Source organism: Physeter macrocephalus, chromosome 5, assembly GCF_002837175.3.
Source record: "Physeter macrocephalus isolate SW-GA chromosome 5, ASM283717v5, whole genome shotgun sequence".
Lineage (NCBI taxonomy): Eukaryota > Metazoa > Chordata > Mammalia > Artiodactyla > Physeteridae > Physeter > Physeter macrocephalus.
The window spans coordinates 33,603,159-33,619,740 of NC_041218.1; the positions used below are offsets into that span (position 1 = coordinate 33,603,159).

The 16,582-nt window shown below is 36.9% G+C and overlaps 1 protein-coding gene across 9 annotated transcripts in view; it reads right to left on the reverse strand.

The window, feature by feature from the left end:
* ST7 (suppression of tumorigenicity 7) overlaps window positions 1-16,582 on the reverse strand; it is a 288,195-nt gene that overhangs the window by 209,515 nt on the left and 62,098 nt on the right. Inside the window, exon 1 of one of the 9 annotated variants that reach the window (XM_055084869.1) lies at window positions 2,500-2,521. The exons of the other annotated variants lie outside the window; for them this stretch is intronic. Coding sequence (XP_054940844.1) covers window positions 2,500-2,506 — 7 coding nt within the window. The 5' untranslated portion in view covers window positions 2,507-2,521. Of the gene's footprint in view, window positions 1-2,499; window positions 2,522-16,582 lie in introns of those variants that run through there. 9 annotated transcript variants of the gene reach the window in all.

Here is a 16,582-nt window from a genome sequence, read left to right on the forward strand (position 1 = left end):
CTATTTCAGAGCCCTGGAATGAAATTCTGGTACACTAATGTTATAAGGAAAAGAAATTCAAAATCCAGACAGAGCGAGAGAGAAGGAGAGAAAGAGATACAACTGTAGTATTTGCTTTAAAGGAACTCTAAAATAGGAAATAAGGATTTATAGAAAAAACATATTTGGGTATTTGGGATAATTAATTACTTTTAAATGTTTTAGCTTCAAAATATATTTACAACAGAAGTCCTTTACATAGCAAGTGCCTAAAAATGGCACTTTATTAACAATTTCACAAAAAATTTGATTTTCTCACCATAATTAGCTATCTTGCCAAAGATCCATCCATAGATCATAAGGGATCATTTATAAAGAACATGTAAATAATGCTTAATTTAAACACACACTGGGATTTTGTCATTATTCGGGGTATGGAAAGTAGGTCCCTGCCCTGGTGGAAAAATCTTCCAAAGTCTTAGTTGTTTAGTTTAAGAGGAATCTGTCAGAAAACAATGTCACTGTTACCCCAAAGTTCGAATTTACGGTGATATAATTTTGAATTACCTGCACAAGTTCTGGGCAAAGATCCATGTCCATATCTCCTTACCACCACCTTACCTTCCAACCCCACCTTCACCCCATCCAATCTAAAGGAAGCCCCCACTTAATCATCAAGAAACACCACCCCTGGTTAACTTCACCTTAACTTTATTCTTGTACCAACTTACCACTCAGTGAAACTAGAAACTGAGAACAAGGCTAAGCAGTTTAAAAAAGGAAGAGGTCAGTTACACTCAGAAAACTTAGGATAAAAACTGAAATTCTCCAATTCACTTCACTACGTCAACTGCATCTAAAAGATCAGGCCACACATATGCACAAGAAAACCAACACAATGGCAAAAACGTTTTACAATCTCTGTAGACCGTGTATGTATTTTATTCTCTCTGTGGCATAATCTGAACTCAGATATTTGTATTCTAAACCTTCTGGCCCAGAGGGTAGAAATGTGGATTAAATATGGGTTGCAGTTAATTTTAAGTCTGTTTGAGTATGACCCAAACTGAAATAGAAGAAACAACAAGGATATGTCTGAGAAATTCCCTTAAGTACTTATCCTAAATTAATCACAATTTGTATACAACAAATTCATACATACTCAGGAATAAATTCATGCATAATAATTTTTAAAATACATTTATTTATAACCAATGTAATTTTTTAAATACTAATTCAAAATAGTATATCTTAGGTAATTCTACATGGCTGGAAAATATTTTAAATTTAATTTTACCTGTATAATCCATAATGAAGCAACAGGCAGGGAACTGGGTATTTTCCAAAGTAAAACTCTATCAGACACAAAATGAAACAGCTCCCTGGACAGGCAAACCACTCTGGGGAAAGCCTCCTGCCATGTGACATTGAGCACACACACTTCTGCTTATCTCGATTCAAGCTGCAACGGTCATGGCTCTGCTCTCCTTTGCCTGTTCTTTTAAAGCCATCCTTAGAAAAGTCTTTCTTAGAAAAGAACTATTATTTCTTCCCATTTCATTCCTGTAGTATTACTTTAAAACTAGGGAAAAAAATAAATTCTCTTCTTTCTCTAAGTGAAAAGAACACAAGATATCTATACTTCATCCTAGTACTCAGTGTTACAAACCCACATAACCTGAAATGAATCAGCATCCAAATTTTTAGGAAAACTATTGTCATTATGTTCATTCCTTTGATAGTATGCCCTTGTGATCAATTTGAAACATTTGATTTGTAAATAAACCTAATACAGGTGGTGAAAGAACTATCCTTTAAAGCATATCTAAAACCTTTAACTCATTTGTCTGAGTCCTGAAACAGACATCAGATGGAAAGGACATATGGTCATTCCTGAGACAGACTGTATCTGATGTAATCTTTAATGTCACATGCACTGAGCCATCTTTTCCTTCATTGTCAATTGTTTTGATCTTGAGTGTGTCCTGGCTAAAGAAACCTTAAGAATGGTTACTTCACCTTGATACAACAATTCTTTAGACCTTGCCCAGAGACAAGATATAAATAAATTTTTAAATTTTTTATCGGCTTTCTTTTTTTTTCAGCAACCTGAACAGTTGGACAATTTCCAATTTAGAGACAGATTAATGCTCCCTTAAACTGCAGCTACTTTGAGAAAGATAAGGTATTGGTGTTTTGAGTGGTTTTACTGGAGAAGTGGGATGTATTGTTTTGCTTTTATTTTGCTACTTTCCTTTCCCTTGAATAAGTTTCTCCATAAGATAATGACAAAGTTGACAATACTATACAATATGATTCTAATTTTCAATACAATATAAAAAGTATAAATAGTACAGAAATCTAAACATTCTGGGCTCAATATCATCTATAATTTTATGAAATAAATGAGAAAGCATCATTACATTCAGCCATCTAGTCAATGCTTCATTACCATAAGCAGATCCCATTACACTGCCATTCTGCTAACAGTCAAAAGCTGTTAATTCCCATCAACCTCACCTGTCATTGTTGCTAAGCAGCCTTGTCTCACTTCTCGGGCTTTAATTCTCTTTGTCTCAATCTAGGGTACTGGCTGGGGAGTCTTCCATGAGCTATCAAAATCTGATATACTTTCTTCCTGGTAATTAAAATGTGCAAATGGTTAAAACATTAATGCCATGATTGTTTTAAAATGGTATGCTTAGGGGCTTCCCTGGTAGCGCAGCGGTTGCGCGTCCGCCTGCCGATGCAGGGGAACCGGGTTCGCGCCCCGGTCCGGGAGGATCCCACGTGCCGCGGAGCGGCTGGGCCCGTGAGCCATGGCCGCTGAGCCTGCGCGTCCGGAGCCTGTGCTCCGCGACGGGAGAGGCCGCAGCAGAGGGAGGCCCCGCAGCAGAGGGAGGCCCGCATACCACAAAAAAAAAAAAAAATAAATAAATAAAATAAAATAAAATAAAATGGTATGCTTAAAATGCCTAATAATAACTGTCTTAATTTCCACGCAACTTACATGTGTGTGGCAACACTGATAGCCATTATCAGATGTCACATGAAATGACGTTTTAAGCCTTTCACAATTTAGTACTGTTAGCATGGATTTTTAAAGTTCTTTAATTATTTGAGCAGCATTATTGTAAGAGCAATTGTTTTATTTTTATCTTTTATATTTTATTTATAACTCTTAAGTCAGAGATATTTTAAGGAAATGCATTTTATTAACAAAATGAGAACATAATGAAAAATCCGACTTAGAAAGTAGAAGATAGATGGATAGATGGGTAGATAGCTGTAAAACCTACAATACAGTTAAGTGATTTGCCACACCTCAGAAAGCCAGCAGAGTGGTTGAGAGCCAGGCCCTGTGTCAGACAGAGAAGGTTTAAGCCACAGCTTAGCCACTTCTTAGCTGGATGATCTTAAGCAAGTTTTTAAATCTCTCTTGACTTCAACTGCCTCATAAGCTAAGTGACAAAGGCCTAGATCAATGCCTGGGATGTGATAACAGCTAATATGTAAACAGCACTTAATGTGGACCAGGCACTGTTCTAACTTATATATTAATAACTTACTTAACCCTCACAACAACCCTGTGAGGTATTATCTTCATTTTATAAGTGAGGAAACTGAGGCATGGAGGGTATGTAACTTAACTGAGGTCACACACTATACATAACAGAGCCAGGATTTAACCCAAGTAGTGTCGTTCAGAGTCCTTGTGCTTAACGGCTACACACACTGCCTCCATAGAGTAGGTGATCAATAAATGGAAGTAGAACAAGAAAACTGTTTCCAAAAACTAGGTTCATTCTTTCCAACCCTGCAGTTTGCCAGATATTCTAATAAGCCATGTATTAATAAAAATTCAGAGTTTATAAAAATTCTCTTTTTATAGTCCATCTTCAATTCCAACATGCAGAAAAATTAAACAGATAGCCAGAATGAAAGGGATAAGGCTTACAGTCATTGTGACAGCTTAAAATGAGAGTTGCATTAGCCAGTTAGGCAGAAATAAGTACTCAAGTGCAGAAAGCTATAACCATAAAAGGACGTGTACTATGTACTACCTGCACACTCCTAGCAACCACTATGTTCCTCCCTCTCTACTTTTCAGTTTCCAAATGTCACAGTAGATACTACTTGTCTGGCCTCTAAAGAGTCTGAGCAGGTTCCTCTGACTGCAACTCCAAAGCTCACTCAGAAGAGCACCTTCAACTAGACGCCCCTGCCTTCCTCCCCAAGAATCTTCTCTTGCCTCATCTCACCCTTGGCAAAGGAGACTCGCTAGTATGCCTAGATGCACCCCTCGGACACAGAAACAATCACATCACAGTCCTCTCCAAAACGTACTTACAAGTCATGGGAGTCAGAGGTCCTCTGCAGGTCACCTGTTCCAGCCTACAGCCCAGGGACTACTGTCCTAAGTGTAACTTACTGACTCAGGAGCAGCCCATGCCGCACCCCCAAACCGCATCCCAGATTCATGCTACAATTTACCCCGTCACAGCCCAAGCCAGAAGAAGCATAGTTACTGAATCAACAGACCTGGGGTCTAGCCTCAACACTGCCACTCATTACCTCTCTGGTCTGGGATAAGTCCTGGAACACTCACAGGTGTCTATTCCCAACAGGCAAAATGAGGAGGTTGAACTGGATGACCCCTAAAATCCAGTTCAAATCCAATGATACAGAATTCTACTTTAAACCAATTACAGCTGGATGAGAAAACTCAAGTAACTCCTGGCAGGGAGCTCTTTCTCCTCCTCCAGCCCATACCATCCCCTCCTCCATCCTGACAGGGCTTTGGGAACAGCCCCATCTCAAGGGTGGGAAGCCAGGGAGCCAGCAGGTATTGTCCAAATCCAGTGCATTCACGGTGAATGGCTGACTCCTCCAACTGTTCAGGCACTGTTCCTCCCTAGACAGGCCCCAGTAACTCAGCCTAGGGGTGAACAGACAAATACAAACATTCATGAAACACAACAGAAATAACTGTTGGAGGCCAAGCCTACTGGAGAGTTCATGCCCTGGTGGGTCATACCTCTTAGGACAACAAGGCCTGGGTGCCAGCAATAAAGCTTCTGAAGGTGACCCCTCCTTCCAAAACATGATTGAGACAGCCTGGACAGGGAGTGCCAAGTTTTCTGTAGATGACAGCTCAGACTGAGACACACATCTCCTCTCTTTCTCCGCCATGACTTTCTTATCTGGAGTAGTTCTTGGTGTGGGAGTCCATAGCCCTTTACCCTCTTCAGAAAAGGAGAATGTAACATAAAACCATTTACCATAATTTTACCATAGTATCTTACATTGTATTTCCAACCCATACAATAACTCACTTTATTGCACATTTTAAAACCCCAAGCCCAGGACTGGATTAAAACTGCTTACCCTGTTACTCCAGAAATGATAATATGGGGTTTTCCCTCCAGTATCTATTCTCACCCTCCTCACCAACAAGTCAGTTAAGTCAAAATGCCTTAATGGTATGCTTCATCCCAACTTCCCTTTACTCTAAGTCAGAACAAAGGTTACCTAAGAAGTTGATGCTCACTCATGCTTCTTACCACCCACTCCAGCCTGCATCCACCTCAGTATTTCCTTTTCATGTTCTGTCATCCTTCACTGGTTTTGCTTACTGAGCTGCACGATTACCACATGGCCTATTTCATAATGTGAGAAGACTCCACTGCAAAAAGAGTTCTCTGACTGAAGAAGATTCTAACAGCATGAGCCCATCTCCTCCCATGAGTGAGCTCTCCATACCTCAAAACGTTTAAGTAAGCTAAGACAGAGAAGCATCAAGCACCAACCAGATAACAAAACAGCCCTATGAAGTAAGACAGGGACTGTTCAACTCAATACCATGGCCCAGACCAGTGCTATACATTCTCCAAGACAAAATTAAGAACCATCCTCACCAAGCACAAAAGCACAATTCTGACCAAAGGCAAGCTGAAACCTGAGAGAAGATCTGCTTTACCCAACTCCAAACCTTCAGATAAGGGTTATTTCTAGATAGACAACACCTGTTTGCTATGCTTGAAAAGAATGGTGGCAGGATCCAAAGCTCTCAGTAGCTGCAAAATTCAGTCCTCTTATAAAGTAGCAGGGCCACTCCTTTCTTACACGAGCCCCAAGAGAACTAACATCAAGTAAACACAGATGGAGAGAGGGGGGAAATAACTTTTATAAGAGGTGGAATACCACTGATGTTTTTATTCTATCAGAATATTACTGTAGGGCTTCCCTGGTGGCACAGTGGTTAAGAATCTGCCTGCCAATGCTGGGGACACGTGTTCGATCCCTGGTCCAGGAAGATCCCACATACTGCGGAGCAACTAAGCCCGTGCGCCACAACTACTGAGCCCGTGCTCTAGAGCCCGGGAGCCACAACTACTGAGCCCGCGTGCTGCAACTACTGAAGCCCGCGCACCTAGAGCCCGTGCTCCACAATGAGAGAAGCCACCGCAATGAGAAGCCCGCGCACTGCAACAAAGAGTAGCCCTCGCTCGCTGCAACTAGAGAAAGCCCGCGCACAGCAACGAAGACCCAACACAGCCAAAAATAAATAAATAAAATAAACAATTTTTTTTAAAAAGATTACTGTAAAACGAGACATTGGCTTAAATGTTTAAGGCTAACCAATGAAAAAGAATAACCATCAACTAACCTTGATGTAAAATTAAGAGTCATGAAAAACATAACTAACATTATTAAAATGTCTGGTAAAAACATGAAAGATTAAGATTTTCTGCCCACAAATATGAATCTAACAATAAATGTTTGTTAATTTTACACTTTGAAAGTGAGGGTCATTTTATATATATTTGAATCAAAGTTCTAGTGGAAAGATCACAAGCAAAATCCAGGTTTCTACAACAGAGAGGTACCCAAGCCAAACATATCCTTCTGTATAAACCTTCTTTAGAAAAACCACAGACCTTCCTGTGTGGTTTTGGTCTGTTCACCTGGCTGGCAAAAGGAACCACGGGAAAATAAGCAAAGGAAGTCATGAAAAACAGTCATGAATGGACTACTGTGGGTTGTCCCTGAGGCAAAAAAACAGTGGAGAATCCTTCAAGAAATGTAGTAGCATTCAGCTGGAGTTTTTGGTAAGCAAAGAAAGCCACAAATTTCCATGGTACTCCAAAACATAAAATAATACTGATGTTTTAACAGGGGCCGGCACTCTTTCTACAAAGGACCAAGCAGTAAATATTTTAGATTCTGTGGGACCAACCAGTCTCTCTCACAACTACTCAATTCTGCCATTATAGTGCAAAAGTAACCATAAACAACACATAAACAAATGAGTATATGTAGCTGTGTTCCAATAAAACTTTATTTTTAGACTGTGAAACTGGATTTCTTATCATTTTCATGTATCACGAAATATTTTTCTTCTTTTGATTTTTTTAAACCACTTAAAATATTTTTTTTAAAAAACACTGTTAGCTTGCAGAAACAGGTGGCCCTCAGACTATAGTCTGCCAGGCCTGTTCTATCATCTTTAGCTGATGTAACCTTTCTCTGAAAGAACTCTGATTTTCGATTAGGTCTCTGCCATTAACAAAACTCACAAAGGTAATGGATTCCATCAACAACTGCTTGACGGATCAGGGCTGGAAATTTAAGAAAACTTGTACCCCAATTCCCTTCTTTTGTAATGATATTATGAGCAACACCTAGTCTTGATAGCCCACACTACCTGTTCACTCCCTATCATGTTAGAGTTTGTAGTAAATGCTGAATCAACTTGTGAGAAATCAACTAATTTAACAGTGTAACAAAAACATTTCCAACCCACATACATCTATAGCCCTCAAAAATTCTATAGAAATGGAAATCATTAAGACGTCCAAATCTCCTCAATTATACTATAAGCCAGGAAACTTTATACAAAGTACACTCATAGTATAAAACACAAGTAACAGCTAGTTTAGTATGAGAAAATCTAACCCCATTCACCAACAGTAGCTGAAAGAGAACTCTTGAGAAACAAGAAACTTAGATTTCAAGCCTAAATGCATAGTCAACTACTTCAGGTAGCCATTTCACAACAGTACCTCATTTTTATGAAATTAAAAAGTAGGTTTAGATTATTTCTGTGGTCTTTTCTAGCTCTAAAATGCTTGTAACGAGCTACACTAATTATATCTGATGTAGCTCACTGAGAGTTTCAGCAATTTTCACTTTTCATTATCCTTCAGATACGAAGCAGATAATTTCTTCTCTGCTCTTTTATCTCTGGCTTTTTGAAAGGCCAATGAAAATATATTTCTGATTAGGACAATTGCTGCCTCCTTAGAAGTATCCAGTCTTAACACAGATGTAAGTGATTCAAGAGAAAATGTAATGTAGTATGATACTTGGAAGATGCTTCTAGAGACAGATATTTGTGTCTGCTGCAACTATAAAATACAAATTGTGAAGCCTCCTCATAACAAAAGCACGCAATCATCCTTTAGCTACCACAGAAATGTGTCTTTAAAATTGCTTCATTTTTCTACAGTAATCACATCCTTACTTTATACAAACCACACTGCAGTCTGCCTCTAGAATCAAGCAGACCTGCATTTTGTCCCTGCCAGTGCTACTTGTAAACTGAAAGGTACTCACCTCCAATTCTCATTTTCCCCATCTGTGGAATAGGAATGCCGTTCTTGGTAGCAATGTAAATGATATATTCATAATTGTGTATAAATATTGATGTCTTCTGGAAGACATCTACAATACACTGTTAGGTTTAAAAAATAACTTGCAAAGCAATAGGAATAATATGATAACACTTTTGAGGGTTTTTTTTTTTTGAAAAGCATGCAGTGGGAAAAAGGAAGGAAATTCTGACACATGCTACAATATGGATGAATCTTGAGGACATTATCTAAGTGAAATAAACCAGTCATGGAAAGACAAATACTGTATCATTCCACTTATATGCAGTATCTATGGTAAGTCATAGAGAAAGAAAGTAGAAGGGTGGTTGCCCGAGGCTGGGAGGAAGGGAAAGGGGAACTGTAATGGGCATAGCACTTCAGCAAGATGAAAAAAGTTCTGAAGAACGGTTGCACAACAATGTGAATGTACTTAACACTACTGAACTGTACAGTTAAAACCTAGTTAAGATGGTAAATTTTACATTATGTACATTTTACCACAATTTAAAATTTTCAATAAATTTTTAAATAAAATAAAATTTAAGATACTTTAAAAAAGCATACAGTGGATACTTTGGCAGTAAAACTACTGATGATTTTCACTTTCTACTTTATACCATTTGTCACTGTTGCAAAAGTAGAATGAGTTCACTATGGAAAACATTCAACCCAGAAAAAAAAGAAAAAAGGTATTTTCATTTTATATGCAAATAAGCCTAAAAGCCTGAAAGCCGTAAAAATCTAACAGCTAAGGGTCCAGTTAGCCTGTTTTTTAAAATGAAGTATAGTTGATTTACAATGTTGTGTTAGTTTCAGGTGTACAGCAAGTGATTCAGTTTTATATATATATATGTGTATATATATATATATTTTTTTCAGATTCTTTTCCATTATAGTTATTACAAGATAAAAGAAAATTACAGGCCAATATCACTGATGAACATAGATGCAAAAATCCTCAACAAAATACTAGCAAGCCGAATCCAACAGCACATTAAAAGGATCATACACCATGATGAAGTGGGATTTATCCAAGGGATGCAAGGATTTTTCAATATCTGCAAATCAATCAATGTGATATACCACATTAACAAACTGAAGAATAAAAACCATATGATCACCTCAATAGATGCAGAAAAAGCTTTTGATAAAATTCAACATCTATTTATGATGAAAAAATAAAAACTCTCCAGAAAGTAAGCACAGAGGGAACATACCTCAACATAATAAAGGCCATATATGACAAACCCACAGCTAACACACTCAATGGTGAAAAGCTGATAGCATTTCCTCTAAGATCAGGAACAAGACAAGGATGACCATTCTTGCCACTTTTATTCAACATAGTATTGGAAGTCCTAACTACCACAATCAGAAAAAGAAATAAAAGGAATCCAAATTGGAAAAGCAAGAAGTAAAACTGTCAGTGCTTGCAGATGACATGATACTATACATAGAAAACCCTAAAGATGCCATCAGAAAACTACTAGAGCTCATCAATTAATTTGGTAAAGTTACAGGATACAAAATTAATACACAGAAATCTCTTGCATTCCTATACACAAACAACAAAAGATCAGAAAGAGAAATTAAGGAAACAATTCCATTTACCATTGCAACAAAAAGAATAAAATACCTAGGAGTAAATCTACCTAAGGAGGCAAAAGACCTAAATGTCCATCAATAGATGAATGGATAAAGAAGATGTGATAGAGAGATATAGATATAGATAGATAACATAGAGATATATAGATCTAGATCTAGATAGATAGATATAGATATACCTAGATCTATAGATATATATAGATACAATGGAATATTACTCAGCCATAAAAAAGGATGAAATAATGCCATTTGCAGCAACATGGGTGGACCTAGGGATTATCAGACAAGTGAAGTAAGTCAGACAGAGAAAGACAAATATTATATATCACTTATATGTGGAATCTAAAAAAATGATACAAATGAACTTATTTACAAAACAGAAAAAGACTCGCAGACATAGAAAACAAACTTATGGTTACCAAAGGGGAAAGGGGGGGAGGGATAAATTAGGAGTTTAGGATTAACAGATACACACGACTATACAGGAAATAGATAAACAACAAGGACCTACTATATGGCAGAGGGAACTATATTCAATTAGTCCTGAAATACATTAAAATTACATACTGTCACCAGGAACTATACATATAATTAGGGTCAGAATGGCTAAAAGAATGATAAAGGATTGGTAAAAAGGAAGTATATTTCTGTTCTTAAATTTGTAGGGAAATACTAACTTTAAATGGCATTTATGCAAGTTTGTTTAAATTTTTAATTTGAATAAAACAGCATATAAAGAATAAAAATTTCATTCTTAACTCTAGTGCCTAGTAATGCTTGTTGAATGAATAAGTGGACACACTTGAATAGAAACCAACTCCTTGAATCTCAGTAAATGTACAAACCATTCAGAATAGATAATTACATTACACTGCTACCAACTGGTGGCAGCATCCCTAAAACACAAGGATAATAACTAGGAAAGGAACAAGTTCATTCTAAAACTTTATAAGATATAAGAGGGTGACAGACTTGTAACAACTTTTCTCCTTTGAAAACTTTACTATTTCCAATAAAATATGGATACTGTCCTTTAAAAAGGCAGTGTCCTTATTTTATTGGACTCTGCTATAAACAGCATAAATAGCATCGACTCTGCTATCAATCAACTATGAAAAAGATATGAGGTGGAAAAATTACTTGGAATTAGAGCAAGATCGAATTTTGAATTCTACTTTAGGCAACAATGTACCTCAAGTTTTCTCAGATATGAAATACGTGAACCTCTCAGAAACCAATTACCCATATTTCATGTGTGAGAGCATCTAAATGGCAAAATGTCAGGAGTTAATATTATTTATTACTAATTAAATTATTATTAGTGACTTTTTCTTATATAATAAAACATCTCTGAAACATTTACATTTATGATCCACGTATTTGTTCATACATCAGCTTTCTAATATGTTAAATGTCTAAAGATAAAAAAAATAACAAATATCTGTCCTTTGACTGAGTCTTTCTTTATATGGTACTCCATCTTCTCGATTCAATTCAGATTTTTTTCCCAGGACTTTTTTTTAGCAGAAACATGCCCTACATACTTTTCATGAGCATAATTTATTTTTAAATTTATGTCTGGGAATTCAGCATACTGTATCTTAAAACAGTGCTTCACGTTAGTCATTATTTCCACAGCCCATCAGCACTTAGGCAGGAAGTGTAATATGCAAAGAAGGAACTGAATCTCATGGAGTCTATCAGAAATGTCCCTTAGCATTTAATAAAAATCTGATACATATATCGTGAAAACTGGAAATGTTTTCATGTTAATGGTAACAACTAATGTAAAGACAAAGAGGAAAAACAGGGACCATTTATGACTCATTACCACAGGAGATAAGTGAGGGTGAAGTAGATTGAAACTGGGGCTAGACTTAGGATCAACAGCTTTTAGATTTTCGACTCTGTACAATGTTAAAATAATATTACATTTTATATTTATATAATATGAATTACTAACATCAAAAATCTGCCTTCATAATGAATCATAAGTAAATAATGATCAAATAAAATGGGAGAAATTTTTTTAAGTTATTTTGTCAATATTATAGTGTATTAACAAATACCTTCTGCTTCAGTGAAATTAGATTCAACAGTGTCTTGGCATTTCATTGAGAATGCACATTCTAGGAATGTGTGTATGTTTCTTTAAAAAATATGTATACACTGAGGATAGACGATGTAACAATGAACAAAATACAGAAGCCAGTGAATTCCAGACATTATACAGTAGCAAAACACTTAAACATAGCCATGTTTTAAAACTATCTAAAAAGGGCTTCCCTGGTGGCGCAGTGGTTGAGAGTCTGCTTGCCGATGCAGGGGACACGGGTTCGTGCCCCGGTCCGGGAAGATCCCACATGCCGCGGAGCGGCTGGGCCCGTGAGCCATGGCCGATGAGCCTGCGCGTCCGGAGCCTGTGCTCTGCAACGGGAGAGGCCACAACAGTGAGAGGCCCGCATACCAAAAAAAAAAAAAAAAAAAAGCTATCTAAAGAAATTAAAAATATATTAGGTTCCCACATACTATTTACCTAAAATACTCCTAATTATACTTGAATCAAGTCTTCATAGAAATGAAGTATTATAAATGTTTTCTTCTATCCAAAATAGCCCATGAAAAATGTCATCGTTTTGTTTACTGTAACTTACACATTTTTTAAAATTAAATACTCTCTTTAAGTTATTCTAAAGCATTACAAGATAAAAATAAAGACTCATAGAGAGTTCTTAACACCAGACATAAAACGTAAGAACACTAAATGTAAAACATGAGTATAAAAAAGAAAAAATGTTTTATTTCTATAATCAAAAGTCTATTTTCAGACACTCATCAACTACAATCAATGCCTATTCAAAGACAGATTTCTTAAAGGTGAATAGATTATTCAGGTCATTTGGGGGATAGTGCAATGACAGCGTCTACATTTTTCTCTCTGAGAACAAGAATTTGATTACATAAGTCCTCTAGATGCACTCAAAGAATTAGGGGAAAAGTATGTGGGAGGCATGAAGCTTTTGAATTTGGAGTTAATGCCTGAGGACTGAGGCTTTTTTCCTTTTTTGGTAAAATTCAAATGTATTTGTATGAATTGTGACAAAAAAATCTAACTGTAGAAATTATGTAATATTATTCTAGGAATGCTTGTTTTACATTTTCAACAAAAGAAAAGGTTTTCAAAGAAAAAAAGACAAGAACTAACATTTATTGAGCTCCCTAGTATGTGTTAGAGACACTGAAACACTATGATAGAAACTGTCATATATTACATTATCACAATCATTTTCTCCATCTTTGCTATAAAATCATAATGGACTCTATGCTAAAAGGCATAAAAAAGAGTCCATCAAGAGCTCTAAATTATTAAAATGCCTATCTTACCAGAGTTTTAAAAAATTTCTATAGACTGTTCATTTCTTTTCAACATACACAACATATTTCTGAATTAAGAGATTCAACAAGCTGAATATTTCATCCTTTCTCTCCAGAGACCATGGGCAACATGACAAAATGGTAAAATTCTGAGCCAAATGGAGATACAAAAACAAGGTCAAAGAACCCTTTAGCCATCTCCCTAGACCTCTGATTATCAGTGTCCAAGAAATTATTTTCAGAACACTGGGCTTTTTTCCTCCTTAATTTAACAATTTTATTGCTATATATCCAAAAGGCAATCATTTTTCATCTGGATCAAGTTATTCTGTCGAAAACATATTATCCATACTATTCAACATTCATTCACATGAATATAAAGAAACTTTGAAAAAAAGAAACAAACAAGGAACCTAAACAGAATTTAAAATAGGATACCATAAAAGTCAGTTTTCTCAATTTAAAAAGTAGACAATAGATAATGGTGGTATCATTTTGAGAGGTCCCCATCTTAAATTTGTAGAAACCACTGAAAATGGAAGTGAGGTCTCTAAAGATTGTAGTCACCCAGCAAAGACACCCTCCATGTGACATGAATCAAAATGGCAGCAATTTATGACCTACAGACAATCCATTTAGAACCCCTTCCTAAGAAACATTTAAAAAAAAAAAAAAGCACATTCTAAAAAACTAATTCAGTAAATTCATCTGGCACTGTAGAAAAAGAATAAGATTTTATTATTATTGATTTGTACAATTTTTTCATTGAAGGGATTCTACCTTTAACACACACACACACACACACACACACACACACACACAGACACTGCAGCCCTTAGGGAACTAGCAGAAATTCTATGTACCTAATCAATTTGAAATAGGGTGCATTAAAAATAAATTATGCTATCAACTGAAGGTAATTAACAAGCTTGTAAGCATAACCAAATACTGCATAAAACAACAATATTGCGTTAGACACTTGAAATCTCCTCCCCAAAACAGATATTCTTGCTTGCTTAATCTCCAGCAAAAATTACTTAGGGAAACTTCAATGTGTAAGAAAGTATATTTATAAAACATGATGTCTTTTCAGGTTTCCATATTTTTTATTATATTTTGCCTTTAAGCAAAATAGAGACATCAGATAATATTTTGCTAGAACAAGAGGTTCTAGCAAAGGTCCTGCCATTACTATGGCATTGAGGGGAAAAATAAGGAAAAAGTGGTCAATATACCCCCTATATTGACATTAATGCAATTATCAGTCTACCACCCAGTTACAAAAAAAGAAAAAAGAAACACTGTAACACTAGACTGTATCAGAAACGGTCTCTGGTTACTATGACAGTTACGTAAGACATACCTTTTCCCAAGCTTGGCCCAGAAACATGTAGGCTATTAACAGAGCCATGTAGGCTCTGTTAACTGCCTACATGTATGGCTTCTGAAAGCATCATTACCTGATCCCTGCAATTTTATCACCTTTACTAACCACTAGTCCTTTCTGTAACTCACATAGATATAAAAGCCTCTCTTTCCAGCTCATTTATCAAGTGAAAGGTTCCTTTCCAGGAAAACAGACACCTGAGCTCCAGGGGCCATAACAGAAAACAGCAGTAAAACCATTCAACTGACTTAGTATTGGTAGTTTTCTTTTCTACTTTGTTCTTTCAGGAAGAAGGTGGCCTTTAAATTTGGAACTACATTCTATAAACACATGCATTTTCCCACATAAAACTACAAATAGTTTGACTGATTTGTCTTTTATTTATTTATTATTTTTTTTTTTTTGCGGTACGCGGGCCTCTCACTGTTGTGGTCTCTCCCTTTGAGGAGCACAGGCTCCGGACGCGCAGGCTCAGCGGCCATGGCTCACGGGCCCAGCCGCTCCGCGGCATGTGGGATCTTCGCGGACCGGGGCACGAACCCGTGTCCCCTGCATCGGCAGGCAGACTCTCAATCAGTGCGCCACCAGGGAAGCCCTGATGTGTCTTTTAAAGCAGAGTGTGGTGCATATTGTTTGGGTGAGGACTCAGCTGACAATGATTAGACCTCCTGTTGCTTCCATTCATTTGCAGCAGAACAGTTTTTCAATCATCCCTGTGGATTTTTATGCACACTAGATAAGGTTCCAGTTTCACTGCTTCTGCACTAAGCAAATGACAAGTAGCCTCTTCAGTGTTTTCCAACATCAACATTTAAATGTTCTCTTAATTGGTTGCTGCTGAAAAGGACTCTAGATTCACAACACCATAGGCTGCAGAATAGGAAAAAACCTCATAGCCAGAAGCTTTAGAGAATGTCTTTAAAATATCTGAGTTTTTCAGAGAAGAGATAACCCTTTGGATACTAGGATTTCTCAATTGTAATATAACTCTTACCATCAAAAAGATCCAACAGTACTTCTCAATGAGGGCGCTATGGGTATTTTAAGCAGGATAACACTACAGTTAACATCCCTGGCCCCCAGGTATTAAAGGCCAGTGGCACTGACCAGTCACTGTGACAACACAAAGCCTACACACACATTTCCATCATGGACCCTAGTAGGATAGCACTGCCCTCCCAACCTTAATACTGTATTTCCCTGCCAGCTTAAATTTTAAGTCACACAAAGCTCAGAATAAGCTCTCCTTAATAACTTTACTATTTTGATAGACTACAAAAGTAACTGGAGATACAAATGGAGATGATATAGGATATAGGACTAAGCCCTAAAGCAGTGTTTAACATGCAGCTTGAAAAAGTCCCAAAGGTCTATGCGGCAGCTTCCCACTAGCTATCTAATTTACATTTGGTAGTGCATATATGTCCCTGCCACTCTCTCACTTCGTCCCAGCTTACCCTTCCCCCTCCCCATGTCCTCAAGTCCATGCTCTAGTAGGTCTGTGTTTTATTCCCGTCCTACCACTAATCTCTTCATGACATTTTTTTTTTCTTAGATTCCATATATATGTGTCAGCATA